The sequence below is a fragment of the Podospora bellae-mahoneyi genome, assembly GCF_035222275.1.
Source record: "Podospora bellae-mahoneyi strain CBS 112042 chromosome 1 map unlocalized CBS112042p_1, whole genome shotgun sequence".
Lineage (NCBI taxonomy): Eukaryota > Fungi > Ascomycota > Sordariomycetes > Sordariales > Podosporaceae > Podospora > Podospora bellae-mahoneyi.
In genome coordinates this window covers 4,628,967-4,656,875 of record NW_026946359.1, presented here as the reverse complement: position 1 = coordinate 4,656,875, position 27,909 = coordinate 4,628,967, and the positions used below count along the sequence as shown (strand labels likewise).

Sequence of the window (27,909 nt, the reverse complement as noted above, 5' to 3'; positions counted from 1 at the left end):
ATTTTCACAAACATCCGAATCTTTCTTTTTTACGACAGAGACAACAATTGTAATCTTGTGGAGATTTACAATCGATCAAATATACATTTTTGACATTTTCTTTTGGCATGGCGTTGGGGAATTGGGCGACGGGATGGGGATGGCCGGATTGTGATTTATTTTTTACACAAAAAAATTGCATGGAAGGGTTATTTTTTGGGTTGTTTTTTTAATTTTTTTTAATAAGTACATCTTTTTATCATCGAGCATTATCATCTCACAATGGGGGAAAGTCAGTAGGCGTTTTATATTCTTATAAATATCATCACACGGCTTTTCGGGAGGTGCAAATCTATCTTTCTGTTTTCTCTTCTACCTTACTCGAAAGGTTTTCTATGGTGACTTTGTGCAACTGCCGTATGATGCTGCAGTACGATGATTTTGGCAGATGGGCTGAGGGCAGGCAAGGGGGGAGGCTTTGACGCCCCGCGAAGTGACAGTGACGGCGGCGGCGGCGAGAGCGGGTACATGGACACACCACGTTGGGCCCCTGTTCGGCGCTACGACTTTGGAAAGGAAAAAAAAAAAACATGTGCTTTTTGGACAAAGGCCGAAAAGAAGAGGTTGTATGGGGTTGTACAGAGTATTGGGCGCCTCTTTTTTTTTTTTTTTTTGGGGGGGGGGGAGTTGTTGCTCTGGGGTCGGGTGCGCCGTGGATGGGTGTTATGCATTGTCACAATTATGGGTTTATGCTATATCTACTGTTTTTGGTGGTGTTGTTGGGTGTGGCATGACGATCTTTACTTCGAGGGAGGTTTGTCATTGCTACCCAGACATGGGATTAAAGTGAGATGAACTGATTCACACAAAATCTCCAGGGCGAGAAACACATTTGTGAACGGGACAGCCGAGTGGTTACCGAGTTCTGGAATAAACAAGCGAGATGTTATGTTGTCTGGGTGGTGATTGATTAAGCAAGGGAGGGAAAACAGGAGAGCCAGCCCGCACAGACATCAAGCTCTCTTCATTGATTGTCGCGTGGTCTTTTTTTTTTCTTTCTACCCGAGAACTCTAGCTGGGGGGCTTGGTGGTGATTTTAGTGTCACCCGACACCATGTTATAGGACGGTGTTAGTGTCAAAAAGATATCGAAGGGTCTTATCTAGTGTAGTGTATCCGCGGATAGAATTGGCTCTTCTCGATTGGGATGGCACTATCTACTACAACGTGAAGTTCCCCGTGGGGCTTTCGGGGACGGGGAAGAGGATGGGGAACGAGCTGGGCGGTGGCAGTGAACAGAAGAGAGAGGGGTTCTCTCTTTTTGCGTGGACTCCTCCTGATGATGAATTTGGGGACGCTACGGATGGTGGTGTTTCGGTTGAGTTGAGTTCGGAATGAGATGTGGGAGGGTAAGAGCTTCGAAAGGGTGTTCTAGCGTGCCCACATGTGGATGGGGGGATAGTCGTGATGGTATGTATGGTCGGAGTTTCTTCCGGAGGGGTCGTCTGGGCGATGAGATGATAACTAAGCGCTGAAAAAGGTTTACTGTCATTGCGATGAGAGAGGAAGTGAGGTTATTGAGATCAGCCTCGGTTTCATATGAGGTTGGAATTGTGAAGTACATTTGGCCTCGCTAAATTAGGGAATAGTGTATACGTTGGTGCTGTGTTAGTGGCTTAGTGCAGGACATAAAACTCACTGAGGGGTTGTCACAGTTGCGGTGGGTAACTCCTGTTTTTCAGGTTGGCGGGGTAAAGACTTTGGAATTTCGAGTCTTTTGATAACACAAGACTTCGTATAGACAACTTCACGCAGATCTCCAAGAGAATTAAGACTCTCATTAAGTCTGTGCCCTGCAGAACTCTCGGGGCTTTGAAGTCTGTTCACCCTCCCGTCCCATGGTTTGTCTCGTTTCTTCTATTTTCATCCCATCTTTTGCTGGCCGTGTTTTGACATTGTTCTTTTCTTTTTCGACGTAAGGATTCGGACGACTGCCGCCCTCACTTTGTCAGCCGAACAGGTTCAATTTAAACATCGGATGATGGGTGTGTGAGAGTGGCATCCAATGTGCTCCCCGCCTTTTCGAGATTGTGATGTGACGAGTCCTGTGCAGTTCGCATGCATTTGATATTCACTAACAGGACATCACAATTCAAGAAACCGATACTGGGATGCACATCATCCAGTCAGAAACTGTGGGATGGGCGGTTGGCTGCTGACGGGCTTGCTCAGAGGTGGTGGTGCATGTGTGTGCTTTCATCCGAGAGTGGGGGTTCTCGAGGTGTTTGCTCCATGCTGCCATAGGCGAGACATGCTTAGCCTGGACGAGACAAATCGAAGACAGAGGCGGGAACTGACAAAGGGCCTGTCTCAACTCAGCTCAGGCTCATCAATGTTTGTCATTGTTGCGCGCGATGAAGAAGTCTTGGGCAACCTGTCAAGATAAAGTGAAGGCAGCACAACATCAGTTTATCGGATACGCCAATCAACTGACACCCTGAATGCAAATGGGTGGGTATGTCTGGCAATGGCAGAGACATGTCGTGCCTTCGTCGAATGGCACAGCAAGGGGATGTAGACAAAATAAATCGAGATTCAGAGTGAGAATGTCCCGCGAGAGGGTTAGGGTTCGAATGGGGTTATGAGGCGTTTGTACAGAAGGGGCTAGGCAAACAGAAGGAAGGAACGTTGGTGATGATGCCTTCTTCCGCAATGCTCTCGGAAGCAAAATTTCCCATCCTCATGACGGTAAATTCTCTCCGGTACCGTTCTTTCATCTTGACCAGAAGATGAGCGACGACCTCTGTACGCTCTGCTTGAGCCTCTCCACCACGATACATGAAGCATTCACAGATGAAGCCGAGGCTACACCATTAAGCCCCCTCTGGCACAAGACTCGGCGAGGTGCACACCTCCTCCTTCACCTGGCGGCTTTGTGCCATCGTTATAAAGGGTTGGTCGCAGTCCAGAGTCGTCCAGGTGGAGAGAGCAACTCTCGAGGCCGATTATGACGCTGAGCACCCGCCAGCAGACCTTCACCGTCCCATTCACGAGATTCCGGCTTATCGAAACGAAGCGGAGCTCGAGATATCCCTGGAGAAGTTACCACGGTATCTCGATGATGGACACAGACTGACGAACCGCTGGGCTGTTGTGTGCAACTGTAATGTGAAAAGTAGCACCTCTTTCGATGTGCACCCAAGCCTTCGGGCACATCTGAACCTTGCAAGACTTGATGGTGAGGGGGACACCGAGGCGGCCGATAGGGATGCAGTTTGTGTCCCGCAAGAGCTTCGGATCGGTCAAGCTACCCTGGAAGCCGAACCAGGCGCAGAGACAGGACAGGACATCAATGTGGTCCCCCTGGTATCTGCAAGTCCATTGTCAAAAAAAAGCCTAACGCTGGCAAAAACATGGCTCAACAAGGGTGTCGATGAGCATGGTAGGACATGCCAGCCACTCGACAAACCTGTAGGATGGATGCCTTCGCGATTGATTGAGGTCTTTCCTGGAAGAGACAGGATATATCTGCAAGAAAAGAAGTTAATCGACTCGGACGGCCATGATCAGGATGATCGTTTTGTTGCGCTAAGTCACTGTTGGGGAGCTGGAGGAACACCTTTTGACAACTAGAAAGACCTTGACCCTTCACACCCACGAAGGAATCGAAATATCAAAGCTACCGCAGACCTTCCGGGATGCAGTGATCCTTATGGCGAGCTTGGGTCTTCGGTATGTGTGGATTGATAGTCTTTGCATCCTTCAAGACGACCCAGAGGATTGGGCCCGAGAGGCGGCTCAGATGGCGGATATTTACCGGTACGCCCACTTGGTCATCATCGGAGCGAATTCTCCTGGGGCCACCTTGGGGTTCTTTTCCTCATAAAGAGGCTCCTGATGTGGTGCCGCTGCCACCACCACCACCCACCTCGCCATCATCGTCCAGAACGACCACCAACATCAAGCTCTGCCTCCAAATTGACGACCGTGACTGGACCTACAGCTGGAAATCAACAGAAAATCCAGACCACCTCCGAAACGAGCCTCTAAGTTCAAGGGCATGGTGTTTGCAAGAGCGGTTTCTGCCCCTACGCGCTCTTCAGTACGGAACCCGCCAAGCTTTCTGGGAATGCAATACCATCAAGGCAAATGAAGATGGGGAGGTCGTAGGTCAGAATATTCTGAGCATGCAGCGGAACCATGTTAGCCGGCTTGCTAAGACGCCAAACGTCAAGAAGACAGTTTTTCAAAGGGAACGTGGAGACCTGCAGACAGGGAGGTCAGTGGAAGGTGTCGGTACAACTGGGTGGATTGGTACTGGATGGTGCAGGATTTTACTGCACGGGATATCACCAAGGCGACGGACCGGTTTCCTGCTGTGGCTGGGTTGGCAAGGGAGGTGGTGCGTATTAGGAGCAAGAATGATCATGAGGCTATGAGGGAGATGCCGGGTGAGTATACGGCTGATCTGTGGAAAAGTGGTGTTCTGGAGGGGCTGTTTGAACCGACAAAGGAGCATGTTGCCCCGTCGTGGTCCTGGGCTTCGGTTGTGGGCCAGGTTCAATTTCCTGTCTATGAGTGGTATGAGAAGCGCGCTGCTTGGAAGTCAAATGTCCTTGACTTTGAGCCGTTGGCAGAGTATGTTTCCCACTCTCTGGAACTGAGGGATCATGATCCCTTTGGCAGGTAGCGGGAGGCACTTTGACGATGAGGGGGCCACTGTTGCCCGTCACCAAGATCAAAGCAAGGCAAGAGAAGGAACCGCCGTTGAATGATGTGTATGGGCTTGCACCAAGTCGATCCGAAGTCACAGACGGGGCATATCGACTGCAGACTGAGAGGAACGGGTGTATATGGGTAGAAGGTGGTACGGATTTTCCATCTTCTGATAGTCAAAGTGACACAGACGGGCTGGCAGCAATGCTCTTGATTCGTGTGCCGCATGTGCTGGATCACGGCTTTGTTGACTATCGATTTGGGCTTTTGCTGAAGAGGCTGGGCGATGGATGTTATCAGAGGGTTGGATTCATTGATGGGGCCATTATGAAGGAAACGGGGCTCCTTTTCTTCAAGAGCTTTGAGGTTGTTGGATATCCCCGACCATATGAAGAAAAGAATATGGATCTCCCTCCGAGGTCGAGTACACTCGATTTCACTATGGACGATGTGAGGAGAGACAGGAGGGCCAGGCGACATAAGGACCTCGGTCTAGATCCGCTGTGGTTGGAGAAGAAGGAGGTGACGATTTGCTGATATTGATGGAAAAACTCACCTCGTAGCCAGACTTTTGGAATACTTCCTCTGAACTCCTGATCAAGAAGAAAGGTGGCTGTTAGCTTCTCAGAGGTTGTTCCCATTCGAAGCTCATTGCACACCAAGCACAGCTCTCCACCATCATGACTGGTGACCGTTTGGATCAGCATCTTCACCAACCAGTTGATTCCTGGATTTATTTCAAGTCCACATTCCAAGAAATGACCGTGACAGCAAGGTAAAAACCCCGACTGGGTCATCTCTATACCCTGCATTTCCCCGCGTTTTTTTTGTGGCTGCCCGGCGCTGGCGTTTGTGATTCGCGGGGAGTGACATCGCTCGCTCGCTCAATTTGCCCCTTGAGGCCAGCCCGCCGGCTTGGTGGCTATCACGACCAACGACGTCGTTGGTGGTGAACAAATCCAAGCGAGCCACGAGCCAAGGGAAAGGAAGGACCTCATAGAACAGAGGATTCGCTTGCGGTGCCTTTGCAGGTCAGGTAGGGTTGTTTTGGAGATTTTGTATGTACTGAGAATGGGTGTGGACGAGTGAGATGCTACGCTCCAATGAGACGGGCAGGATCACATGTGGCTTTTGTAGAGGTTGAGATGAGAGAAGCGGTTGAGGAGCCGCGGTTGGTTGGAGGGTGAATTGGAGGAGGTGGCAGGTGAGGTGACTGTTTGTGGAAGCGAGGAGACGTCGTCGTGTCGGTCAGGAGGATGGGGTGAGAGTTTCTTGCTGCTGCTGCTGCTGTTGTTGTTGTTGTTGTTGTTGTTGTTGTTGTTGTTTGTTGTTGTTGTGGTGGTGGTGGTGGTGGTGGTGGTGGTGGTGGTGGTGGTGGTGGTGGTGGTGGTGGTGGGTGATATAAAGCGAGTGTGCCTTCTTGGTGGCTCGAAATCCGGGGAAAAGCTCCACCAGGCTTGAACCTAGATCTCTTTCAGATCTCTAGGTGATTGCTTGTTAACCGTCCTCTGTTTCAGACCCCTTCTTTCCCGGCAACGATGATTCCCACAGGCCTTGGTGTTGGCCTGAGCAGCCTTCTCCTCTGCTCGGGCACCGCATCAGCCTTGGTATGGAACACCTTTGACGGCCCAGGGTCCCCAGCCTGCCATAATGTCTCCCGGGTCCACGACGCCACCTCCGTCGAGGATATGCAATCCGTCGTCAAGTCAGCCATCCTGTCCAAGTCCTTGGTCCGCGCCGCAGGAAAGGGTCACATGTGGTACGATACCCAATGCAGCGACGACTCGACCATCATCATCAAAACTGCCATTGTGGCCGGCATCTACGACTTCAGCCTTCCCGAGGGGGCCCCCCATGGGTCCGTACTTGTTGACGCTGGAGTTACTTTCTTCCAGCTGGCCGAGTATCTCCATGATAGGGGTGCCAGTGTTGGGTACACCCTCACGAACTGGAACATCAGTTTCGGCGGGAGTGTGGTGATGGGGGCTCACAGAAGCTCGATTAGAGAAGACTCGATGGTGGCGGCGGGTGTGTTGGCCATGGATATCATTGATGGAAACGGGAGATCAGAAAAGTAGAAAGGAATGAAAGTGATGATGACTGGTTGGCTGCTTCGACCAGTCTGGGATTGTTGGGAATTATTGCGAGGATAAAACTCAAGATCTATCCTGACAGCAAGGTTTATGCCAAGCAGAACACGTGAGTATACTTGACCCCATCAACCACCGGACGACAGACTGACAGCCAGGACAGTTTCGACAAAAGGAAGTTCTCGATGGCGACATCTACGGCATGATTGCCCCGTACGCAACAGCGAATCTCTGGTGGTGGCCCTACAAGAGAGTTTCATCAGCGATATTACGATGTTGTCCCCGCCAACTTCACCGAGCAGCAAGGCTTCCAAAACACGTTTTGTGTGACCGACCTCGAGGCGTTTGCTGCCAAGAATTTTCTCAACAGCCGGAAGTACTTGCCCACATCCAACATGCTCATGGAGGAGATCTTTTTTGGGCAGTGGGAGAAGCCAGACTTTAGGGAGAAGACGACGAGCAAAGCTATTGACAAGTGACCGGTTTATGGTGGGAACTATGATGTATTGATCGGTGGTCTCTACCCTGACCAAAAGGCTCAGTGGGACTATGGGCTGAGGGCGTACACCCTTGAGCTGGCTTTCCCGGTAACGATGGCGAATGCGGTGTTGAAGAGAGCGAGAGGGCTATTTGATGAGGAGTTGAAGAGGGAGATTAACATGAAGAGTACGTATAGGAGCAGGATTAATATCAAGTGTAAGTCTTTCCTGAGTGTGTATGAAAACGGGAGAATGCGCTGACAATGGGTAAACAGTCGGTCGGCACTATTTTGACTTTCTTGGGCAGCAGACATATAACACTTCTGGCGGGGTGGATTGGTCAAAGGGGACGATCATGTTTGACTTTCCCTCGTACCGACCGAGTGTGGGCGATGAGAAGAGGTTTAACGAGCCGTTTTGTGCGTGCCGCTACTTTTTGTCTCTCTTTTCTTCACAAGGGGGGCTAACCTGAGAGAAAACAGATCGCAAGGTTGCCAATGCTCTGATCGACGAGTTCCCCTGCAGACCTCATTGGACCAAGAATACGAGGGAGGTTTTTGCGAGAAGCATCTGGACCCACAGGTAAGTCAATTTCCTTGACGAAAGAGGCACAGTGGTTGACTAACGTAATACGTTTATTAGTATCTGGCCCGGTTCAAAGCTGTGAGGCAAAAGTTTGATCCGAATGGTATCTACCGGAATGTGATTGGCGAGATTTTGGAGATGTATTGAGCGATTGGGTAGCGTGTTGAAGGCAGCGAAACGGAGAGCAATGAAGAGTTGTTCATCATGCAGTATCTCAACTCTCTCTAGGCTGTGACAATCACCTCAATCATGCTCCTCCTCCGTCAACCCCGGACACCCCTCCATCCTCTCATCCTCGTACTTGAACTTGCACCAAAAGCAATAATGATGCTCTTTTCTCAAATACTCCACCAACCTCCTCAACTTCTCCTCCCCCGTCAACCCATTAAACTCATCCAACTCCTCATCCTCCTCATCCAAATCCTCCGCCACCTCATACACCACCTTCTTCTTCCCCAACGCCTTCCCATCGTCCGCATCCTCATCCCCATCATCATACGTCGGCAACCGTGACATAGCATGCTCCTCCAAATCCCTCCTCATTCTCCTATCCCTCTCGCTCTCCTCCCTAGCCTTGACCAACCGCCTCCAAACAACCGGTATCCCTTTCAACCTCCTCTTCCCCATCTCCTCCCCCCTTTCCTTAGCCCTCTTCGAATCCAACCCCTCCGCCACCTTTTGAGCACCCCTAACCTGCCCCTCCAACCTCTGCTCCTCCCTCTCCTGCCTCATCCGCTCCCTGTAATCCACCTCCCCGACCTTAATCTTCTTCTCCGTCTTCTCCATGTTCTCCACCAACTCCCTCAGCTTCCGTTTCCTCTCACTCTCCAGCCCAATCCCCTCCTTCCCCTCCTTGATCGAAACCCTGATCGGCTCCGCCGACCCAGAACTGCTCGACCCCAGTGTAGACCCAGGTCTGAACCCCATCTTCGCCATCATAGCCAGGCCTTTCGACTGGGGTTTTGACGCCAGTAAAGAGGTAGAATGCGCTTTTTCGCGTTGCAACTCGGCTTCCTGGGCGAGTTCGGCTTTTGATTTGGGGCGGGAACGGGCCTCGGCCTCGCGCTTGAGACGGGTGCGGCGTTGGAGGGAGGATTCTTTTATTGGGAGGGCGGAGGAGGTCGTTGTGGGGGGCGCGAGGAAGAGGGGGGACATGTAGTCGTCTTCTTCTTCTTCCTCTTGGGGGTGGTTGTTGTTGTTGGTGGTGCTCATTTTGAGGGTTTGGGGTTGGTGTGGTGGATAGACTGTTGAGGTATAGTATGTGAGGTTGTTTGACAAGGCTGATGTCGCTAATGTTTTGAGTCGTGGGCAGTGCTCGTTGTTTGACGTTGAAGGAGAGTTTTTAATGAAACGAGGACTGAGTGTAAGAGCAATGGATGAGATGAGCCCGTGCGCTAGATAGAGGGTTGCTGGCGCAAGAAAGACCCTAACCCTGAAAAGCAACGGCATGTCACTTTGAAAGCAAAACCCCCCATAAACATGTTCTCCTATGTGAGAGAAATCACATTGGCTTATAAAGGTTACATACACAATATCATTGCTGGAAATGTACCATCAGGCCTCTTCAAAGTCCATTCCATAGTTCATTCTGTAAAACCACCCACCATCATAACATCAAACATCACAGCGATCACAAACAAAAGAAAAGATGTTCACTTTTAAAGACCATATCATATCAAGTAACCGACTAGAAATTTCCCTGCCAACCATGTCACCGCCGCTGTGAAAATGAATACAGATATCGAAAACCCTTCCATCAAATATTCAAACGCCGCTCATATTTTTCTCCTCACACCACACACCCACCCTGCTTTTTTTTTGGACTCCTCCTCCCATGCCCTCAAATGGAAAAAGTATAGGAACACATTAAGCAAGAAAGAAACATTGGAACCCAGAGCCTTGCGCTATTCACAAAGGCTTGCCACCAATGAAGTCGGACCACCTGCGGACCTCAGAGGGGATACCCTCGGGCCTGGGCAGCTTCTCGCTCATGCACTGGGCGAAGAGCATAGCGGTCTGGTAAAAAGTCTTAGCATGTTGGATCAATCTAGCAAGGCAAATGGAGAAACTAACCTGAGGCTCCATGAACAATGGCACGCCAAAGTCGACGGCGTTGCGGCGCATGACGTAGTCGACATCCATGACAGTCTTGCCACGGGCCTGGGCAAGGTTGAAGACACCGCGAATGTCGTACTTCTTGAACACCTCACGGAGGGCGCGCTTGTCCTCCTTGGGGAACTCGATGATCTCAACGTTGATCTTGTGCTTGGACTTGGTCTCGAGGTACTCCTTGACCTCGGCATCGGCAGCATAAAGCTTGTAGCCAAGAGGAGCAAGGTAGTCCACAACGGTGGCAAGCCAGTTTTTGCTCAGCTCACCACCAAAGAGGATACCCTCACCAGGCTCAGGGACGCGGAAGTTCATGGCGGACTGGAGAGAAGCCCAGTAGGCCTCAACGAGGTTCTTGCCGAAGCAGGCCATCTCACCGGTGGAGGCCATCTCGACGCCAAGGAAGGGGTCGGCGCCAGCGAGACGGGTCCAGGAGAACTGGGGAACCTTGGTGGCCAAGTAGTCACGCTTGACAGCCATGAGGTCGGTGGGCTGGGGAACGTCCTTGCCGACAATGGCCTTGGTGGCAACGTCAATGAAATTGGTGCCGAGGACCTTGCTGACGAAGGGGAAAGAACGAGAGGCACGGAGGTTGCACTCGATGACCTTGAGGGCGGGCACACCTCCCTCGGGATCCTCAGCGCGAATGATCTGCATGTTGAAGGGACCGGTGATGTTCCAGGCCTTGGCGACCTTCTGCGCAATCTCCTTGACACGGTCCATGGTGTCCTGGTCCAAGTTGGCAGGAGGGAGGACGAGGGTGGCATCACCAGAGTGGACACCAGCCTGCTCGACGTGCTCACTGACGGCGTGGATGATCAGCTCACCCTTGGAGGCAACACCATCAACATCAATCTCCTGAGCACCCTCGATGAACTTGCTGATGACGACGGGGTGGTCAGGGGAGACGTTGGAAGCAGCCTCAAGCTTGTCCTTGAGGTCCTCCTGGCTGCGAATGACAGTCATAGCAGCACCAGAAAGGACGTAACTGGGACGAACAAGGACAGGGTAGCCGACCTCCTGGGCAAACTTCTCGGCAGCCTCGACGGAGGTCAACTCCTTCCAGGCGGGCTGGTCAACTCCGATGGAGTCGAGGATCTCGGAGAACTTCTGTCTGTCCTCAGCCTTGTCGATGTCACGGGGGTCGGTTCCGAGAACGTTGGCCTTGCCAGTCTCCTGGAGACGAAGGGCAATGTTCTGGGGAAGCTGGCCACCGACAGACACCACCACACCGCTGGCGTTCTCGAGCTCGTAGATATCCATCACACGCTCATAGCTCAACTCTTCGAAATAAAGGCGGTCTGTTTTCCATCTCGTCAGTCTTAAAATCGCGTCCTCGTCAAGGAAATCAACTTACCGGCTTCGTCAAAATCAGTCGACGTGGTCTCAGGATTATACTAGACCAACCTTTAGTATCATAGACCTCATAATAGTGTGTGTAGATGGGTAGAAACATTGTAAACAAAGTGTGATGGTGAAGGGGGACGATTTGCTTCATCAGGGGAAAAGTGGGGTCCTGAAAAATGGGTCCATCAAAAAGGGGCATGGACAATGTTGGGACAAGCTGCAAACTTCGCAGAATTGTGCACCAGAAACATGGTCAAAAGTGCAATCCGAATGAATGTGAAAGACACGCTGTATGATTGACGATATCACAGCCAGGTGTAGTGAAGCGAAGTGGATGCATCACACTGCAACACCAAGGTGTATCGAGCACTTGCCCATGCGTTTAAATACTGTGCTAATGTGTCCAAACATCCCACTCAGGCGTTAAAACATTGTGTAAAGACATCCCGAGATAGTTCAAACACGTCCAACTATCACTCGGAGGCCTATTAAAATAGTTTAAACGCGTCCAACTATTTCAAATAGGCCTATCAAGATAGTAGAAAGGTCTATGACTATCTTGTTAAGGCATCTAAACATCCCACTTGGGTGTCCAAATATGCTGAATAGGTGTGCTAACATGCACCATAGGCCTTGAAACATCTTGGATCATGCATACAAACATAATGGAAACACATGTCATTATCAAATGCAGGTGTAATACTGTGTGGCACGCTTGTGCACGAGTAATGGGCGCAAGGAGGCGAAGGGAACAGACGGGAGCGAACGAAGCCGTGAGGGTAAGCAAGCGCTGCTAAGGTCGACAGCAGCATGAGCACACACGACGGGAACCTCATCCCAGCTTTAGATATAGTGGTCAAAGCATACCATCCACACAAGATAATCATGTGCGGCAGTGTCTCTGACATTTCGAATGCGTCCATGCTGGACAACTGACGTAGCCGAGGAACAGGGAGTGGACACCGGTATGAGGAGTGACGAGGAGGCTGAAGCTTGGACAGCTGGTTGGCACGATCTGGGCCACTTGGCGGAACGAGTTGAGAAAGATGGGATAAATAGCTAAAAGCTGGGATAAACGATCGAAAGGATGGGATGGTGGGATTGACTCGAGGGCTTGAAATCTCTCGAAAATGTTACTAGCAAAGCCGCTAAACACCAGACTATCTGCAAACGAGTGATACTCAGGTGCGTTGATGTGAGGTATGCTGGTGACAATGTCGAGGAATGGCCGCTGATGGGGGGGTATGTGACGGCGGAGGCGGGCTATTCGGTGCCTGGTGCGAAAATGTAGGGGGAATGGCTCAAAATGTGGGAATAATGATGTGGGTGTAAGGATAACAATAGATGATGTAGCGGTTCAGTAGAGAGAGGTGTTAAACGGGAAGACTTCAGAAGCGAGATCGTCTCGAAAGGAAAGAGGAGAGGTGACTTCGCAGAAGTTCCCAGAGAAAAAATCTGTAAGAACACCCTAAGGACCACTTCCTTCCCCTTCAACTCCCCCACCTCCCACATACCACATACAATGCCTCCATATAAACCATAGATAACTATCCTGAGGCAACTGTCAAGGCAGAGATCGTTGACACTTGTCATAGTATAGAGGCACATGTCGACGCTTTCAAGTGATCAACATATATGAACTAGATCTTGCCGCCATTCAAGACACATCTCAGGAGCCGGGTTGACAAATGCTGCTGTTCTCGATATCCTGAGGCGACCACGGGCGGCTGCGACCTCGAGGGCGCGCTGCTGTCGTGAAAGATCAGGCAAGACCAGGCACGAGCAAGCGATGAGGTCAAGCTCGAGCACGCGCGGCTGTTCCGGAAATCGGACAGGCACAAGTACGCGATACTGTCCTGCACAACCAGGCCCGGGCACGCAGGGAAGGTGTTGAAAGCCAGAGTAGACTACTAGGGCCAGACTGGAGGTTTGACTACCACTAGATATCAACTCCTAGAACACCTAGAACAAATACGCCATGATGACAAGCTACATAGCAACCTTGATCACAGACAAGTACACCAAAACTCGGCAACAAGACTGGACAAAGAGGGCTGATAGTAACGCGATCAGACGAAAACGCCACAGAATCACCCTGATCACATGAGATCTGGAGAAACTGTTCAATGTGATCGAACGAAATTTGCCAGAAAAGCTCTGCAACATGCTTGGACCAGAGCTGTACCAGAATCTGCTTGCAATCTGACGGTGGCTCAGGGAGCTCAATGTAGACATAAGTCGGCTCAGTGCCAGGTTCATGTAACATGAAGCTCAGAGCCGGCTCATGTCACATGGTGACGCTCAAGGGCCAACTTATGTAATATGAGGAATGTCATTGCAGACGGTATCAACTCGAAAACAAGGGTTGAAACCCAGAGCTCGGAGGGGGGGAAGCAAAATGGTTGTTGAAGTCGACTTGGGGAAGCAAAAGGTTGGACGAAAACAGCTGGGACAAAAAGCAAAACACTGAAAACCGACTTTGAAGCAAATCACAACTCTGAGAGGCAGCTCGAAGATAGCTGCAACTCGGTGCCCGCTTGGGAAAGATCTGATGGGAATATTGGGGGAGGGTAAAACACTTACGTTAATCATGACCGTCTTCTCACCCATGGCCTTCAGGGCACGAGTGGCGCTGACAGCGCACCAATCGAACTCGACGGAGCTACCAATGCGGTAGACACCGCTGCCGAGAATGACGGTACCCTTGTCCTCGAAGTTGATATCGTGGGTCGAGGCGTTGTAGGTGGTGTACAGGTAGTTGGTATCGGCAGGGAACTCGGCAGCGAGGGTATCGATCTTCTTGACCCAGGGGCGGATACCAAACTCCAATCTGCGGGCGCGAACCTCGTTCTCAGTGCTGTTGACAGCATGGGCAATCTGCTTGTCAGAGAAACCCATCTTCTTGGCCTTGAGCACGTTCTCCTTCTTGAGGCCTTGGAGGCTGCCAATCTGCTGGAGCTCCTTGGTGCAGTCAACAATGTTCTGGAGTTTGTGCAAAAACCACTTGTCGATCTTGGTCAGCTCGTGGACACGGTCAACAGTGTAGTTCTCGTGGAGCATGGCCTGGCCGACAGCCAACCAGCGGCGGTCAGTTGGGTTCTGGAGCTCAAAGTCGAGATCCTCAAACTTGGCACCCTGGAAGCCGACAAAGTTGGGGTCAACCTGTCTGATGGCCTTTTGGAAAGACTCCTCAAAGGTACGACCAATGGCCATAACCTCACCGACAGACTTCATGGCGCTACCAATGTCACGCTTGACGTGCTGGAACTTGGACAAATCCCAGCGGGGAATCTTGGTGACAATGTAATCGAGCGAGGGCTCGAAATTGGCAGTGGTGGTCTTGGTGACGGCATTGGGAAGCTCAGGAAGAGTGTGTCCAAGACCAATCTTGGCAGCAGTGTACGCCAATGGGTAACCGGTGGCCTTGGAAGCCAGGGCGGACGAACGAGAGAGACGAGCATTGACCTCGATGACTCTGTAGTCCAACCCATCAGGCTGGAGCGCATACTGGACGTTGCACTCACCAACGACGCCCAAGTGACGGACAATCTTGATGGCAGCGGAACGAAGCATGTGGTACTCCTCATCACTCAGGGTCTGACTGGGCGCAACGACAATCGAGTCACCAGTGTGGATACCCAAGGGGTCAAAGTTCTCCATGTTGCACACAGTGATGCAGTTGTTGTTCGCATCACGCACGACCTCATATTCAACTTCCTTCCAGCCCTTGAGAGACTTCTCAACCAAGATTTGGGGGGAGAGAGTCAGAGACCGGGCAGCCATGTTGCGCAGCTCCTCCTCGTTGTTGGCGAAACCAGAACCAAGACCACCAAGCGCATAAGCAGCGCGGACAATAATTGGGTACCCAATGTTGCGGGCAGCCTCGAGAGCATCGTCCAGGGTGTTGACGGCAATAGACTTGGCAATGGGGATGTTGATCTCCTCCAGAGCCTTGGCGAACAGATCTCTGTCCTCAGAGAGCTCCAACGTCCTGACGCTGGTGCCCAACACTCTGACGCCGTACTTCTCGAACATGCCCAACTTCTCCATCTGGACACCAAGGTTCAGGGCGGTCTGACCACCGAAAGAGAGGAAGATACCATCTGGCCTTTCCTTCTGGATCACATACTCGACATACTCGGGGGTGATGGGCAGGTAGTACACCTCGTCGGCGAGCGAGTGGTTGGTTTGAATGGTAGCGATATTGGGGTTCATAAGAACGGAAGAAACGCCGGCTTCCTTCAAGGCCTTGAGCGCCTGGGATCCTGTGAAAGGGCGCGTATGGTCAGCGCTGGGACTCGTTGTGAAATAGTCGTGTGACTCATTGTTCACCACACAAAGTTTCACCTCAAGACGTACCGGAGTAGTCAAACTCGCCGGCCTGGCCAATGGCAAGACCACCGGATCCGATAACAAGCACCTTCTTCACATCGACAAACTCCTTTGGCTTTATTACGCCACTGTCGAGGTAGGCATAGGGGTTAGGGGCGGACTGGGCAGCGTTGCCAGGTCTGGCGGCAGACACTGAGAGGAAGCGCTTCTGGAGACGAGCAATTGGCGACTCGGTTGGTTGACGGACGGGGAGGCTCTGGACGCCCGAGGTGAGGGACCTCAATTGGGCGGTTAGTGGTGCGACGGCGACCCGTCGACCATGTCGGAGGAGGGCAGGGGCACGGCCCGCCTTGTACACGGTCGACAACATATTAGGGGATGATCGCGAGCCTTGAGAGCTAGGGTTAGGCTTTGGCGATAACGGGCGCGGGGGGTTCTCGTTGGGTCAGTTTTGGAGGTTCGGCAGCAACACTTCGTCCGTCGTGGTCTCGCCAATTGGCAGCGCTGCAGTCGCCTGGTCGTATTTTTGCAGTGGGGATGTGGAAGTTCACGAGAAAGATGGGAATTCAACAGCTACGCCGTGGGATCTCGATTGCCCAGGGCAAAAAGAAAAAGATCGGCCCGGGTGGGGGAGCGATAAGCGATAAGAACGGTGACTCGCAGCTGTTCAGACTGGGGTTTGACGCCGTTACCGGGGAGTGCCAGTCACTTGGGTTCCCGGCAGAAGATGGTGGTGATGGTTGGAAAAATTTTGATATTCCCTCGTGGGAAAAAGTGATTATTCCGATGCCGGACAGGACGTCAATGGTTCGTGATCACACTGATTTTTCAAGTATGTATGCGGACGAGGCAGATCTCGATGGCGGCATATCTCACCATGTCGAGGTTAATGTAGCTATATTACTTTGACGAGAGTTCGTGCTGGGAGCCGCTGACACAATACTGGATAGACAGGCTCATCATGTAATGGCTCCGTTCTGAATCTGTCCAACAATGCTGTTTTCAACTCAATCGAGGGGAATTTGAGCGGTGAATTTTCTTCGCGAGTCAGAATGTGCAACGTTGAAGTCCAGACTCAACAAATAGCGGGGTAAAATCCGATTGGTCAATGCCCACTTACACTTTGAGTTCAACCTTCTTGACCTTTGAGACGGGCTTCTATTATCAAATATCAATTGACAACAGCGAGAAAACAAAAGTCAAGAGACCCATGGCACTATAACAAGCATTGGATGTACCTCTTGGCGCCCGTCGAGAAAACACTATCTGGGGCTGGACATCCTTTGACTGAAGCTATCCGGAACCAGACAGGTTGAGTCACACTTGGCACGATACCTACTGTAGTTTTGGATGCTCAGAAAGAAGACGAAAAGCTCTTTCAAGAGCATGTCAGAATATTCTTACTTCTCCGTCTGCTTATTTTCTCTCCCCTTTCACCGAGTACATACCAGTTGGGATGGTTTTGGAGAAGCTATGACATCATTACTTTGCTCTCCACGAAATGCAGGGTTCAAGTATGCGCTCAGCGGCGCCTATAGATTTGGTCCCTTTGACGATATTTGGAATACACTACAATTCTACATTGATACTATCGACAACTTGTAGCTCTCAAAGCATTGTCGGTAGTATGTTTGCAGCCTATCCTAAATCATCAGATTGTCGGGTTCTAACACCCACTAACCCTAACCCTTCAATGCCAAGCCAGCCAAGATCCCGGCGGCCGGCACTCGCTTGCAACGGGCGGGCCGCGTGAGCTCACTTTGGAAGGTCGTCAGTTTGGCGGTTTGCGCCCAGCATCCAACTTGAACATTCTCCGTCGCTTGCTACCCGCTTTTAACGACCGATGGCTGTCTTGTCACATTGGGAATCAGCGATGTGAGGACACCACGTACATTAATGTACCACTACTGTTTGCTTTCGACCTCGGCGAGCTATGAACGATGATCCGGGCTCAAGCTCCACGGCCCGCCCCAACACCAACACCACAGACCCAGATCACTCCCAAGGGTCCACGACAGAGGCCAGCAGTAGGAACGATGGCCAGTCCAGCGACTCTGAGGTCAAGAATAAGCAAAGGATGGGCTTGGCCAAGAAGCTCGAGTTCGTGACACACCTTCAGAGGAGTCTCGACATGCTGGTCTGGTCGTATATGTGCACACTATACTACATGGAGTACGGATACATCCCCTCTGCTCCATGCCCGCTCCAACTGACATTTGACCCTTCTCAGATGCTCCCTCTCCCGACTCATAATCCGCGGCCTTCCCCACCTCGCCTTCCTCTCCCCAAAAGAAGGCCTCCTCCTGCCTGCTCAGCGTCCACATCTCTTCGCCATCTTCCTCCCAGCTTTTTTCTGCATACTCTTCCATCTCGTCCTCTCCCTCCCCGTCGCAGGCGAAGCAACGCGAGGATACCTCCAGGGCGGTGTCCTAATCGACTTTATCGGCCAGCAGCCGCCCAAAACCCGACTGATCTTCCTCTCCATTGACATCACAATATTCCTCATACAATGCCTCATGCTCACCGTCCACCAAGACCGCGAGCGCCTCAAAAAGGCAGTCTTCCCCTCGCTGAGAACTATCATCCCCGGCGACGAGGCGCAACTAGACGTTCCCCCGGAAATAGCGCAGGACCACGACGCGGAAGAGAGAGGGGTGCTAAGCGACCAGACATTTATGGTGGATAACGAAGGGATCGAACTGCGGCCACTCAACCAATCTGGAAGGGAAGGAGATAATGACAATGATAATGACGAACGAGAAAGGATGGGATCGGGGCCGTATGCCTCTGTGACGGCAACGGTGGACATGATAGATATCATGCGGTCTGGCAACGCGGTGCTGGGGAATTTCCACGTTGTGAATGCCGTCAGGACGGTGGGAAGCGGGGTACAGAATACGGCAGCGTACTCGTTGCGAAGTTTTGGTTATAACGCTACTCTTGCAGCTTTGGCGGCTGAGAGGAGGAGAAGGCTGGTTAGGTTGCGGCAGCCGGGAACGGCGACAACATTGCCAACATAATAGATGTCTAACTAATACAATAAAAAAGCGAGCGGATTTTTGAATCATCTTGATGAAAAGAATCATGTCTATTTTTGTACGCCCCGGGAATGACTTGAACTTTGGTATCATATTAACATCTCTAGATCACGCTACCTTCCTGCCGATATTGCCCACACCTGTACCCTTGACGGAAACGATCAGTTCCCCTGTGGCTTCGTCTTCGTCTTTATCAGCATCTCTTATGCCCCAGCTGGCCGCGCCAAAGGCTTTCAGATCTCTTGCCAGGCCGATTGTCTCTTCCTTTCCAAGTACATCCCTCCCTAATCTCACTCTGCCCACGTCCTCTGACCCCATAGCCATCAGCGTCAATACCGTCGGCGCAGCAGCAGCACTGACACACCCTCCCTGCGCGATCACCTCAAGCAGTTGATACGCGCATCTTGTGCCGACATCCTCGGGTACAACACCACCCTCCGGAGGGGCAACCACGTCCGCCGCATAAATAACCCCCTCCGCGCTCGATTCCGCCACGAGGGACAAGCCAAAACCAATACCAATCTTCTTCTTCATCGTGCTCCCCTTCTCCTGCACCAACGGCGCAGGATCATACTGCGCCGCCACGTGAACATCGCTCACCAGCTGGTTGAGAACTCCTCTAGCAGAAGTGATCATGCGATTATTGTGCGACGCCGACACACCCGTGCAGTACGCCACTCCTCTGATCCTCCTGATCCTCCCCGGTTTGCGATTCAGGTGAAGGGTTTTGGGAAGACGGACTTGGCTGGCGAAGCGAAGCTCGACTACACCGCCGCCTCCCTTCCCTCCTGGCCCTGGGCAGGAACGGGAGAGGACTCGGAGCTCGATACGCGCGGGGGGGATGCCGAATAGACCGTACAATGGCAGGATGGCGGTTCGGAAGGTATCGATTGAGAGATCCCCTGGGGTGTTGGTAGACGAAGTGATGACACCCGGCCCAGAGAAACGGACATTCATATGGGCTTTTGAGAACGGGGCTAGTAAGGCGAGCGGGAGAAGGAAGTAAGTGATGCCACGGGTGTTGTTGGCGGGGATGGTGTGTTCTATTAGGTCGTTTGAGAGGAATGTGCCCGCGCCGGGAACGCTGCCGGTGATGAGGCCGGGTTGGTAGGCGAGGGTTGTGCCGCTGTAGGAGACATCGATTACGGAGCCGTTGGTGACGGCTTCAAGGAGGCGGAGGAAGGAGACTTCGTGGGGGGCGAGGCCGGGGTTCGTTGGGGAGGTGGATCGGATTTTGGTGATGTGGATAGGTTTGCCAGACAGGGTAGCGAGGACGAGGCGCTGGGTGAAGGCGCGGTGGCCTGTTAGGCGGACGAATTGAGGTTTTGAGTCTGCCATTTTTGGCTGGTGGTGATGCGTGAGGAATTGACGGTTGGCCAAAGCCTGGGGGATTGGTTTGGATGCGCCAGTCGCAAAGCTCCCAAAATTTTGGAGGGTCCAGGTTGTTTCTGCCGGGCGGTCAGAGGTGCCGAGAGCTTATCGACAGGGATTGGAGAGCCGATAAGAGATTTTGGCGCAGTCCGGGGATCAAAAGTGGGGCCAAAAAAGTGACGGAGCTGTGTGAGCCGGTGCGAATTGATGGGATGAAGCAGGCAATCCATTCTTTTTCTTTCCAGAGACTTTTTTCTTGTTTGTTCCTCTCAAGTAGCCACGCCTTCCCGATGCCTCCTAGAACCATTTCCCTCGATATTGGTCGAACGAGCAACTATGTTTGCAAATCGTGTCTCGCCCACTTGCGCCCAGTGACCAACCAACCCCCGCAATGGCTAGCAAGACGGGCCTCAACGGCCAGAAGCCTTCGATCCCGTACGAGAAAACCGGCAACCGAACTAAAAGACAAGGACCCTGATCCCGCCGAGATCCAGCGAATGTTGGCCGAGGACTTGCTCAATGGGTCCGCAGCACAGTCGAACCTCGATATCAAGTACTTCTCAGAAAACATCAAGACTAGCGAGCGCAAGTCTTTACAGACCAATGAAGAGTTTAGTGAGGACAGCACCGGGCTTGACCATGAAGTCCTCACTTCTATCGAAGATCTTGAAAGGCGAATGCTGGACACGTTGAAGTTAATCAACACGATGGAAAAGGAGGGAAAGAAGGAAAAGGCTGCCCAGCTCAGGAAACAGTTCAAGACAACAATTCGAGCACAGTACAAGGGCAAAGTTGGACCCGAGGGTGAGGCATATGGAGTGCTTCGTATTAAAGGATTTTCCGGTCCAAGATACAGGGTGGTGGAAGACCTCAACATCTTTCTCGCACGGGAAAAGGTGTTGGAAAAGGGCGTGCCTTCACACAAGGACCTTGCCGAGTGTTGGAAGTTCTATTCATCAGCGCGGAAGACACTTGCCCTAGACTGGGCCAAGGTTCCGCGGGAGGTCTGGGACTTTCTGTTTATGGTCCTGTCCTTTGACAGCCGTGACAATCCCAACCGCATGCAACATACTTACGTACTGGCAAAGGATATGCAGGCTGCCAAAGTACCCTTGAGCGACTCGCAACAACTCTTGGCCATTGAAGCCATGTTTATTGAGGGGTGGGAAACCGAGGCTATCGATGCATGGAAAAAGGCTGTCATCACGATTGGGTCAAACAAGGAGACTTTCACGCCTTACTATGAGCTCGGAGTACGGATGTGCGCGCTCCACGGAGATGTTGAACGAGCGCAGCAGGCAGCAGATACGCTCCTCCGGTCGTCGCATCCACCAAGTCCTCGAATTATCATCCCCATAGTACGAGCACTGGCAGCCAAAGAGTCAATGCTCGATGAAGCATGGGAACGTTACCAGGATATGCGCACGCTTCTTGGAGGCAGCATGACGATAGAGGACTACGATGAAATCATTGGCTCGTTCCTGACTGTCGGCGCGGTCGAACAAGGCCTTCAGGCTTTTGTCGACATGATGTTCTCCGAGGCGATCGATATTCGGGGAAGGGACCGCTTACCAATGGTGGTTGGCAACCACTTCTTCACCGGGAAGTGGCTCAAGAGACTTATAGGAGCGGGCGACCTCGACGGCGCTTACAAAGTGGTAACCTACCTGCAGAAAAAGGGCATCATCACAGCGCCTGTCCAACTCAATGGTCTCATCGCCGCGTGGATGAGGTCAGGGGCCGCTGAGAACCTGGAAAAGGCCGACAAAGTGGCATGGCAGATGATTCAAGCCCGCCTGGACTTTGTCGAGCTGCGAAAGCGAGAGTCTATCGCGAACGGCAACATCACACTCTACAATCCCAAACCTAATGCCATAAACGAGAAACAAGAACTAGAAAACGAAGTCGAGCCCAAGTGCCTGACAAGGGCAACGGCGGAAACTTTCTCTCTGCTCGCGGAAAACTACTGCTCTCGCAGGCTTCACGAACGCCTGGAGGAGCTGTTCAGGGTGCTCGACCAAGCAGAGATTATGCCAACAACCTTCCTCATGAACCAGCTCATCCGCTCGTACTCCCAGGCGAATGAAACCAAAAAGGCGCTGAACTTGTACAGCAGGTTGGCAGATGAGATTGGTGTCCAGCCAGATGGGCACACGTTCCTGACCATGTTCAACTCGTTGTCAGTCAACCGGCTTATTAAGCGCATTCCCACCTTTACTGAGCACGACGTCGCCAGTGCGAGGAAATTTTTCAAGGATATGGTGGAGACCAGGTGGGAATTCGACACCCCGGAGCTCTTTGGCCAGTTGCCTAGGACGATCCTGTTCAGCATGTTCAAAGCCAAGGACTGGGTTGGCGCCATCGTTGCCTGTCGGGCAATGAGGCGCATTTTCGGCTTCCATCCTACAGACGCTCTTCTTGTCGAGCTGATGTCAGGTATTGGCTCCTTGCAGGTCAAGACGAAGAGGAACACGCTCCGTCTGACGGAGGGGGCCCGCATTATCGAGAACTTTAAGCACGGTTATCGGAAAGACCTGATCAAGCAAGGGCATCCGGGAGAGGAGATGACGCCTGAGGAGCTGGTTGAGGAGAATCATGCCGTGTTTGAGCAGATTGTTTATAGGAAAGCCAAGGTGAGGCAGGTCGTGCCGGAGGATTTGAACAAGTGGGCTGGGGAGGTGTCCAAGGAGATGGGGGTGTACGATATTGTGGTCAAGGGGGATCAGGAGGCGATCAGTGAGTGTATGAAGTTTGACAGGCAGGCTATCATGGGGTAGATGTGTAAGATACTTGTAGGATCAACCGCCATATATGGAATTACGCAAGATATGAGACATGTACTATCAAAAGTAGCGTCATTTTACCCTTTTCGCACAGTACAAAAAATCAAGAAAACCGCGGGTATTCTACTTCAAAAACAGCTCATCCAATGAACATATCCAAGGGTATAAATCATCAACACTCATACAAACATAACGTCACACCAGTCAAGACAAATCACCACCTGGCAAGAAACCTATCAAACATCACCACCTCTCCCTTTCGAGGCCACACGAACAACAGACACAGGCTGATCCCAAGGGCCTAAATCGTTCTCGTCATGGTCAACAGCAGTATCTGTGCTCCTCGTCGAAGTTCCCTTGATGGGACTGCCCTGATTGTCCTCAGGGTCAATTTTCGAAAGTCTCCTGACAAAGCTCGGAAGTGTATCCGATTTGCTTGACGAAAGCCTCGAGACGCCCAGAAGAGACAGGAGGGAGATAGTTGCTGCTTCAATCGGCAGAAGGCGTGACATGATCGCACGCAGGGGAGGACCGCAGGCGGCAACGATGCCGACTTGGACCTCGACGAGATTCCAGATGGCGATACCACTGAGCGCGGCTTAAACACAGCGGTGTCAGTAAAAAATGGTTCTTAGAAGGAAGGTTCGACAAATCCGGAGCTTACAGATGGCATCCATTGACCATCGACCGAGAGAGCCGGTGATGTAAATCCAGGCTTTGAGGACCGAAGCTACGACGCATCTGGAGGTTGTCAGGCTAGGTCAGCATGCTGTTCCCTTCTTCGGCCAAGTACAACAGATCCAAGCTTACAGTACACCAATGGAGAAGACCAGCAGAGTGAGTATTCTCGTCCGTTTGTTCATCTGCAGTTTCAGAATGACAGGAATTGGAATCAACAGGGTGATAACGTCAGTCAGGATGTCGGATCCAATCATGCCATATCCAGCAGGGATAGCAGCGCCGCAGTGGTCGATATAGTCTTGTGGAGTACCGAAGATGGCAGTGAGGTGTGTACCGCATTCCAGGAGGCCGGCTAGTACGAAGCCGAGGATCCAGAGGACCAGGATAACCATCCAGAATATGAGAAACCGGCGGAACATAACTTTTGCGAAAAGGTGCCAGTAGAGGAAGGCGATGGAGAGCTTGATCAAGCCGAGGGCGACGATGCCGAGGAGGAGACATGATAGCTCCATCTGTGTGGTGTTGGTGTGTTGTTCATGCTCGCAAATGGACTTGATGAGGAAATACTTACATGTTTGGCCTTGTTGAGTCTATTGTTGACCGCAGCCGGGTCTTCGATTGTTCCACCAAGGGGATATCCTATGGCTTTTTGGGAGATGCCATAGAGCATCATGACACTCAAGCCTGTGCCAAAGACATAAGCGACGAGGACAAGCCAGTCGCTGGTGATGATTCTTTGACGTTTCCATCTTCTGGAGTAGAATCTTAGTCCTATGCAGGCGGTGGTCACCAGCTGCATGATCACTGTGCCGGCCACAAGGGCTTCAGGGTTGTCATATTGAGCCTTACTCATGATGGAAACTCAAATTGAGGCTGTTATGATCGAGCTGTTCAGGAAGGTGGTAAGAGCTGATGCTGAGTAGATTTAGATGGAATAACGGGTGAGATGGCCGGAGATAAATGCATCATCGACACCGACTATGATAATTCCAGCCCCTCGAAACAGAGCTCTCGAGTCCCTCATATGACTACCGGCATACTCAAGATACTACATCACAGAGCCAGCTGAAAGACAAGTCTGTATCATTGCCCCGGTAGGGTGGGAGTGATAGCTAGCCTCGGGCTTGGGGGTTCTCGAGAGGTCGTTCAAGTAAAGATCTGAGGTCGCCGCGGTCAATAGCCGTCTCCATTCGGGGAACTACCCAGGTGAGGCGGGATGGTGATGGTGTTGGGTCATGGAGGGGAATGGGTTGCAATGGGGCGGCTGGGGTAATTAAGACGGCATGGTCCCTTCCTCTTTGGCTGGCAAAATGCAGCCTGCAGATCAGGGAGGTGCGCATGAGGCGACCCTACCTCGACGTGATAGCAGTTCGTGTCGAACATTCTTCGAAGCTTTGGTCCTTCTCCGCCCCCGCTCCCCTGCATGCTTCCTGCACAGTACCTTGCCTTTGGACAACCATCCCAGCTTCACCTTCGGCATCCTCAACATGTTTTCCACTGTTTTTTGATCGTCATTCACGAGCCAGTACCGATATCACACCACATCAGGGCCAGAAGGGTTCCTGCAAACTGTGATTGCCGATGGCCTACCTACCTATTCATGCGCACCTCAACCATTTGCTTCAATGTCTGGTAGGTATCTTATGTATTACCCCACTCAATATTCTCAACATCCCAACCCCCACACACCAGCCTTCTTTTGAAGTCCCAATCAACTACTTCACCGAGGCCGTCTGTGTTCTTTTTTTACCGTCTCTTGGCCGGAACCATTGTGGCCCCTCCCGCACACGATTCAGCTCCTCTCACTCACGCCATGACTCTACTAACCAGATTACAAACGGCCTTGTTGGCCTTGACTGCGGCTTCTGCTATTGCTGAGCCTATTGTGGCCATTGCCAAGAACAAGATCACCTACAGAGGCACCACATCGGGATCCATCGAGCATTTTCAGAACATCAAGTATGCTCACGATACCTCTGGTCATCGTCGGTTTGCACCCCCTCAGCCATACGTGCCCCCTGAAGGCAGCGAGATGGACGCTTCAGCGCCGGGGCCGGCTTGCCCTCAGAACAGAGCAGGTGTCCCCCCCTTCTTTGCGGATACACCGGACATCAGTGAGGACTGCCTCAGCCTTCGCATTTCCAGACCAGCTGGCACAACAGCAGACGACAAGCTACCTGTCGTGGTACATCTTCATGGCGGCGGCGTAGTCAAGGGGTCTGCATACGACCCTCACTACAATCCCAAAAACTTGCTTACGCTGGCTACATCTCTCAAGAAGCCCGTCATCTATGTGGCTCTCAACTACCGCATTCTCATCTTTGGCTTTGCTCGTCTGCCCATTCTCAAAGACCAAAAGTCGATGAACGTGGGCATGCGAGATCAGCTGGCTGGTTTCCAATGGGTTAAGGATAACATTGCAGCATTTGGAGGCGATCCCGACAAGATTACCTCTTTTGGACTCAGCGCTGGAGGCACATTCACTTCGCTTCTTCTGACCTCTTATGGGGGAGAAAGAGGCGTCCCGTTCACCCAAGCTTGGTGCATGTCTGGTCCTCCCGGTACGGGACTCAACATGACAAGTGATGTCACTGAATTGCACACTCGAGAAGTGGCAAAGACTCTGGGGTGCGCCAACACCGATGATTCGGAGTTACTACAGTGTTTGAGAGGAGTTCCATTGGAAAAGTTGACGGAGAAGGCCGCGGAGTATGCGTCCGCCAATCATCCTCCTCTCGGACTGTTCACATTCATTCCTTCTGTTGACGATGATTTGATCCCGGATCGTCAGACTACATTATACAAATCTGGGAAGTTTGTTAAGGGTGTGTGCTTTACTTGATTTAGAGTGGAAAACCAGCTAACATGAACTGAAGGAATTCCATTGGTGTATGGTTGGGCTCAGGATGACGGCGCCTTGAGTACCGCTCCCGCACCTACCTATCAAACCGAGGATGACATGAAAGCCACCATCCAAGGAGTGGCGCATGCCTTGACCGATGAAGACTATAAGAAGCTGTTCTCACTCTACCCAGAAGCTGACTTTTCAGAGGAGGTTTTCGACTATGAGGCCCGCAAGGCTGAGTCTGATCCTACGGTTGGAGTGCATTACTTCCGAGTCGCCCGGATCCTGAGGGACCTGCAGTTCACTTGTTCCAGCATCGACTTTGGTAGCGACATGCTCAAGGAAAGCAAGCGGTTGGACCCGGAATACCCTGGGGTTCATCTGTACTCACTCAACCAGACCATGTTGGCACCAATGTTTGCTGGCGCAGGTATGCCGTACATTGGTGCCACGCATGGGAGCGACTTGAACTATCTCTTCAATCTCTTTCCCGAAGGGAATATCACAGAGGAGGACCAAAAGTTGTCGAGGGCATTTATTGGCAGCTTCATCAACTTTGCATACACTGGCAAGCCGTCACCGGCCGAGCCCGAGCAGCAGGTAGAAGAAACGCTTGGTCGATGGCCAGAGGCATTTCCTGTCCATGGACCTGAAAGCGTGAGCCTTTTGGTCATTGGTGGGCCTTGGGGAACAGGAAATACTCGCCTGACCGCTCATAAGGAACAGAGGGATGGAAATCTAAAGCAGATGCCTATCGATGGGGGCAACATTCAGGTTGGGGAGATGAAGGTCAGGTCTTGCAAGGAGAGGAAGAGACAGCTGAAGAGGGAGAAACTGTTTGAGAGGTGCCGCTACATCAACTCGCTATCGGAGAAGCTTGGTAACTAAAATCATGGAAGGGGGGTTAGATGCCTTCCACACTGAGATAAGTTGACTATCTGTAATGACGGGGTCTAACACTGCGAATGGAAGTATCTAGGAGGTTGACATTTCAATTTCACTTTGATCAAACCGGCACAAAAGTCGAACTACAGTGGTTGGGGCTGTCAACCACATGGAAAAGGCCCTTGAATCCTTGAGTTTCTTCGAGACTTCTGTCACAAATTAGAGGCAGCCATGAAATCCACAGCTTGCTTACTAGCCTGGCTATCTTGATAACCCATTGCTTCAACCACAACTGCTGGGTCATCATCCGAGGACTCTGCATTTGGAAAGCTGTCACGCGACATCTGCTCAAGCATGCACAAACCCCTCTCGGAGACGCCGGTTGGTTTCGATCGAATACATCAAGTATTTTAAAGATATACAACGTTTCGTCTTGGAAGTCTTGGTGACCCCTCTATCCTGGTCTCTGGGAGAGTGTCTCCCTCAGGGTTGATGTAACTGGTAGTGGGGCCGAGACCGTGACCTGATAGATGGGATTTCAAGCATCAGTTCATATGTCGTATGCTGACGTTGTGTTGCAGAATGTGGTTGATCAACCGAAGAGTGAACAAGATAGCTATGCTTCACCGAGCCAAGGCGCGGCACAGAAGGTGTGAAGGGTTTCCTCGAA

The 27,909-nt window shown here is 51.7% G+C and overlaps 11 protein-coding genes across 11 annotated transcripts; 6 read left to right on the top strand and 5 right to left on the bottom strand.

The window, feature by feature from the left end:
- Window positions 1–6,232: 6,232 nt before the first annotated feature.
- QC761_0015530 (uncharacterized protein) lies at window positions 6,233–7,263 on the top strand (the record flags this gene model as incomplete). Its single annotated transcript, XM_062871994.1, has 3 exons — window positions 6,233–6,722; window positions 6,773–6,893; window positions 7,035–7,263. 3 exons carry the CDS (start codon window positions 6,233–6,235, stop codon window positions 7,261–7,263), a joined length of 840 nt encoding a protein of 279 aa, XP_062737848.1.
- A 114-nt stretch (window positions 7,264–7,377) lies between these two features.
- QC761_0015520 (uncharacterized protein) lies at window positions 7,378–8,057 on the top strand (the record flags this gene model as incomplete). The annotated part of the gene is made up of 4 exons (XM_062871993.1): window positions 7,378–7,480; window positions 7,539–7,682; window positions 7,746–7,816; window positions 7,906–8,057. The coding sequence occupies 4 exons, from the start codon at window positions 7,378–7,380 to the stop codon at window positions 7,993–7,995; spliced, it is 408 nt and encodes a 135-aa protein (XP_062737847.1). The 3' UTR covers window positions 7,996–8,057.
- A 34-nt stretch (window positions 8,058–8,091) lies between these two features.
- On the bottom strand, window positions 8,092–9,297 carry QC761_113130 (uncharacterized protein; the record flags this gene model as incomplete). The annotated part of the gene is made up of 1 exon (XM_062874588.1): window positions 8,092–9,297. One exon carries the CDS (start codon window positions 9,295–9,297, stop codon window positions 8,092–8,094), a length of 1,206 nt encoding a protein of 401 aa, XP_062737846.1.
- A 25-nt stretch (window positions 9,298–9,322) lies between these two features.
- CPA2_2 (carbamoyl-phosphate synthase (glutamine-hydrolyzing) cpa2) lies at window positions 9,323–11,385 on the bottom strand (the record flags this gene model as incomplete). The annotated part of the gene is given in 4 exon segments (XM_062871992.1): window positions 9,323–9,864; window positions 9,922–11,258; window positions 11,315–11,354; window positions 11,365–11,385. The coding sequence occupies 4 exon segments, from the start codon at window positions 11,383–11,385 to the stop codon at window positions 9,757–9,759; spliced, it is 1,506 nt and encodes a 501-aa protein (XP_062737845.1). The 3' UTR covers window positions 9,323–9,756.
- A 1,545-nt stretch (window positions 11,386–12,930) lies between these two features.
- On the bottom strand, window positions 12,931–16,830 carry CPA2_1 (carbamoyl-phosphate synthase (glutamine-hydrolyzing) cpa2; the record flags this gene model as incomplete). Its single annotated transcript, XM_062871990.1, has 5 exons — window positions 16,757–16,830; window positions 15,664–16,674; window positions 13,888–15,569; window positions 13,129–13,237; window positions 12,931–13,091 (listed from the first exon to the last, which is right to left on the bottom strand). Exons 2-5 carry the CDS (start codon window positions 16,004–16,006, stop codon window positions 12,931–12,933), a joined length of 2,295 nt encoding a protein of 764 aa, XP_062737844.1. The 5' UTR covers window positions 16,007–16,674; window positions 16,757–16,830.
- Window positions 16,831–16,872: 42 nt separating this feature from the next.
- QC761_113150 (uncharacterized protein) lies at window positions 16,873–18,656 on the top strand (the record flags this gene model as incomplete). The annotated part of the gene is made up of 2 exons (XM_062874589.1): window positions 16,873–17,808; window positions 17,867–18,656. Exons 1-2 carry the CDS (start codon window positions 17,570–17,572, stop codon window positions 18,654–18,656), a joined length of 1,029 nt encoding a protein of 342 aa, XP_062737843.1. The 5' UTR covers window positions 16,873–17,569.
- A 52-nt stretch (window positions 18,657–18,708) lies between these two features.
- Window positions 18,709–19,526, top strand: QC761_0015470 (uncharacterized protein; the record flags this gene model as incomplete). Its single annotated transcript, XM_062871989.1, has 2 exons — window positions 18,709–18,732; window positions 19,002–19,526. 2 exons carry the CDS (start codon window positions 18,709–18,711, stop codon window positions 19,524–19,526), a joined length of 549 nt encoding a protein of 182 aa, XP_062737842.1.
- On the bottom strand, window positions 18,783–20,092 carry QC761_0015460 (uncharacterized protein; the record flags this gene model as incomplete). The annotated part of the gene is given in 2 exon segments (XM_062871988.1): window positions 18,783–18,814; window positions 18,821–20,092. Coding segments are annotated over 2 exon segments (1,224 nt in total). The 5' UTR covers window positions 20,013–20,092.
- A 165-nt stretch (window positions 20,093–20,257) lies between these two features.
- Window positions 20,258–22,822, top strand: QC761_113170 (uncharacterized protein; the record flags this gene model as incomplete). The annotated part of the gene is made up of 1 exon (XM_062874590.1): window positions 20,258–22,822. One exon carries the CDS (start codon window positions 20,258–20,260, stop codon window positions 22,820–22,822), a length of 2,565 nt encoding a protein of 854 aa, XP_062737840.1.
- Window positions 22,823–22,888: 66 nt separating this feature from the next.
- On the bottom strand, window positions 22,889–24,864 carry QC761_113180 (uncharacterized protein). The gene is made up of 4 exons (XM_062874591.1): window positions 24,081–24,864; window positions 23,639–24,021; window positions 23,493–23,569; window positions 22,889–23,426 (listed from the first exon to the last, which is right to left on the bottom strand). Exons 1-4 carry the CDS (start codon window positions 24,360–24,362, stop codon window positions 23,065–23,067), a joined length of 1,104 nt encoding a protein of 367 aa, XP_062737839.1. The 5' UTR covers window positions 24,363–24,864; the 3' UTR covers window positions 22,889–23,064.
- An 81-nt stretch (window positions 24,865–24,945) lies between these two features.
- QC761_113190 (uncharacterized protein) lies at window positions 24,946–27,678 on the top strand. Its single transcript, XM_062874592.1, has 2 exons — window positions 24,946–26,334; window positions 26,386–27,678. The coding sequence occupies exons 1-2, from the start codon at window positions 25,323–25,325 to the stop codon at window positions 27,240–27,242; spliced, it is 1,869 nt and encodes a 622-aa protein (XP_062737838.1). The 5' UTR covers window positions 24,946–25,322; the 3' UTR covers window positions 27,243–27,678.
- Window positions 27,679–27,909: the final 231 nt, after the last annotated feature.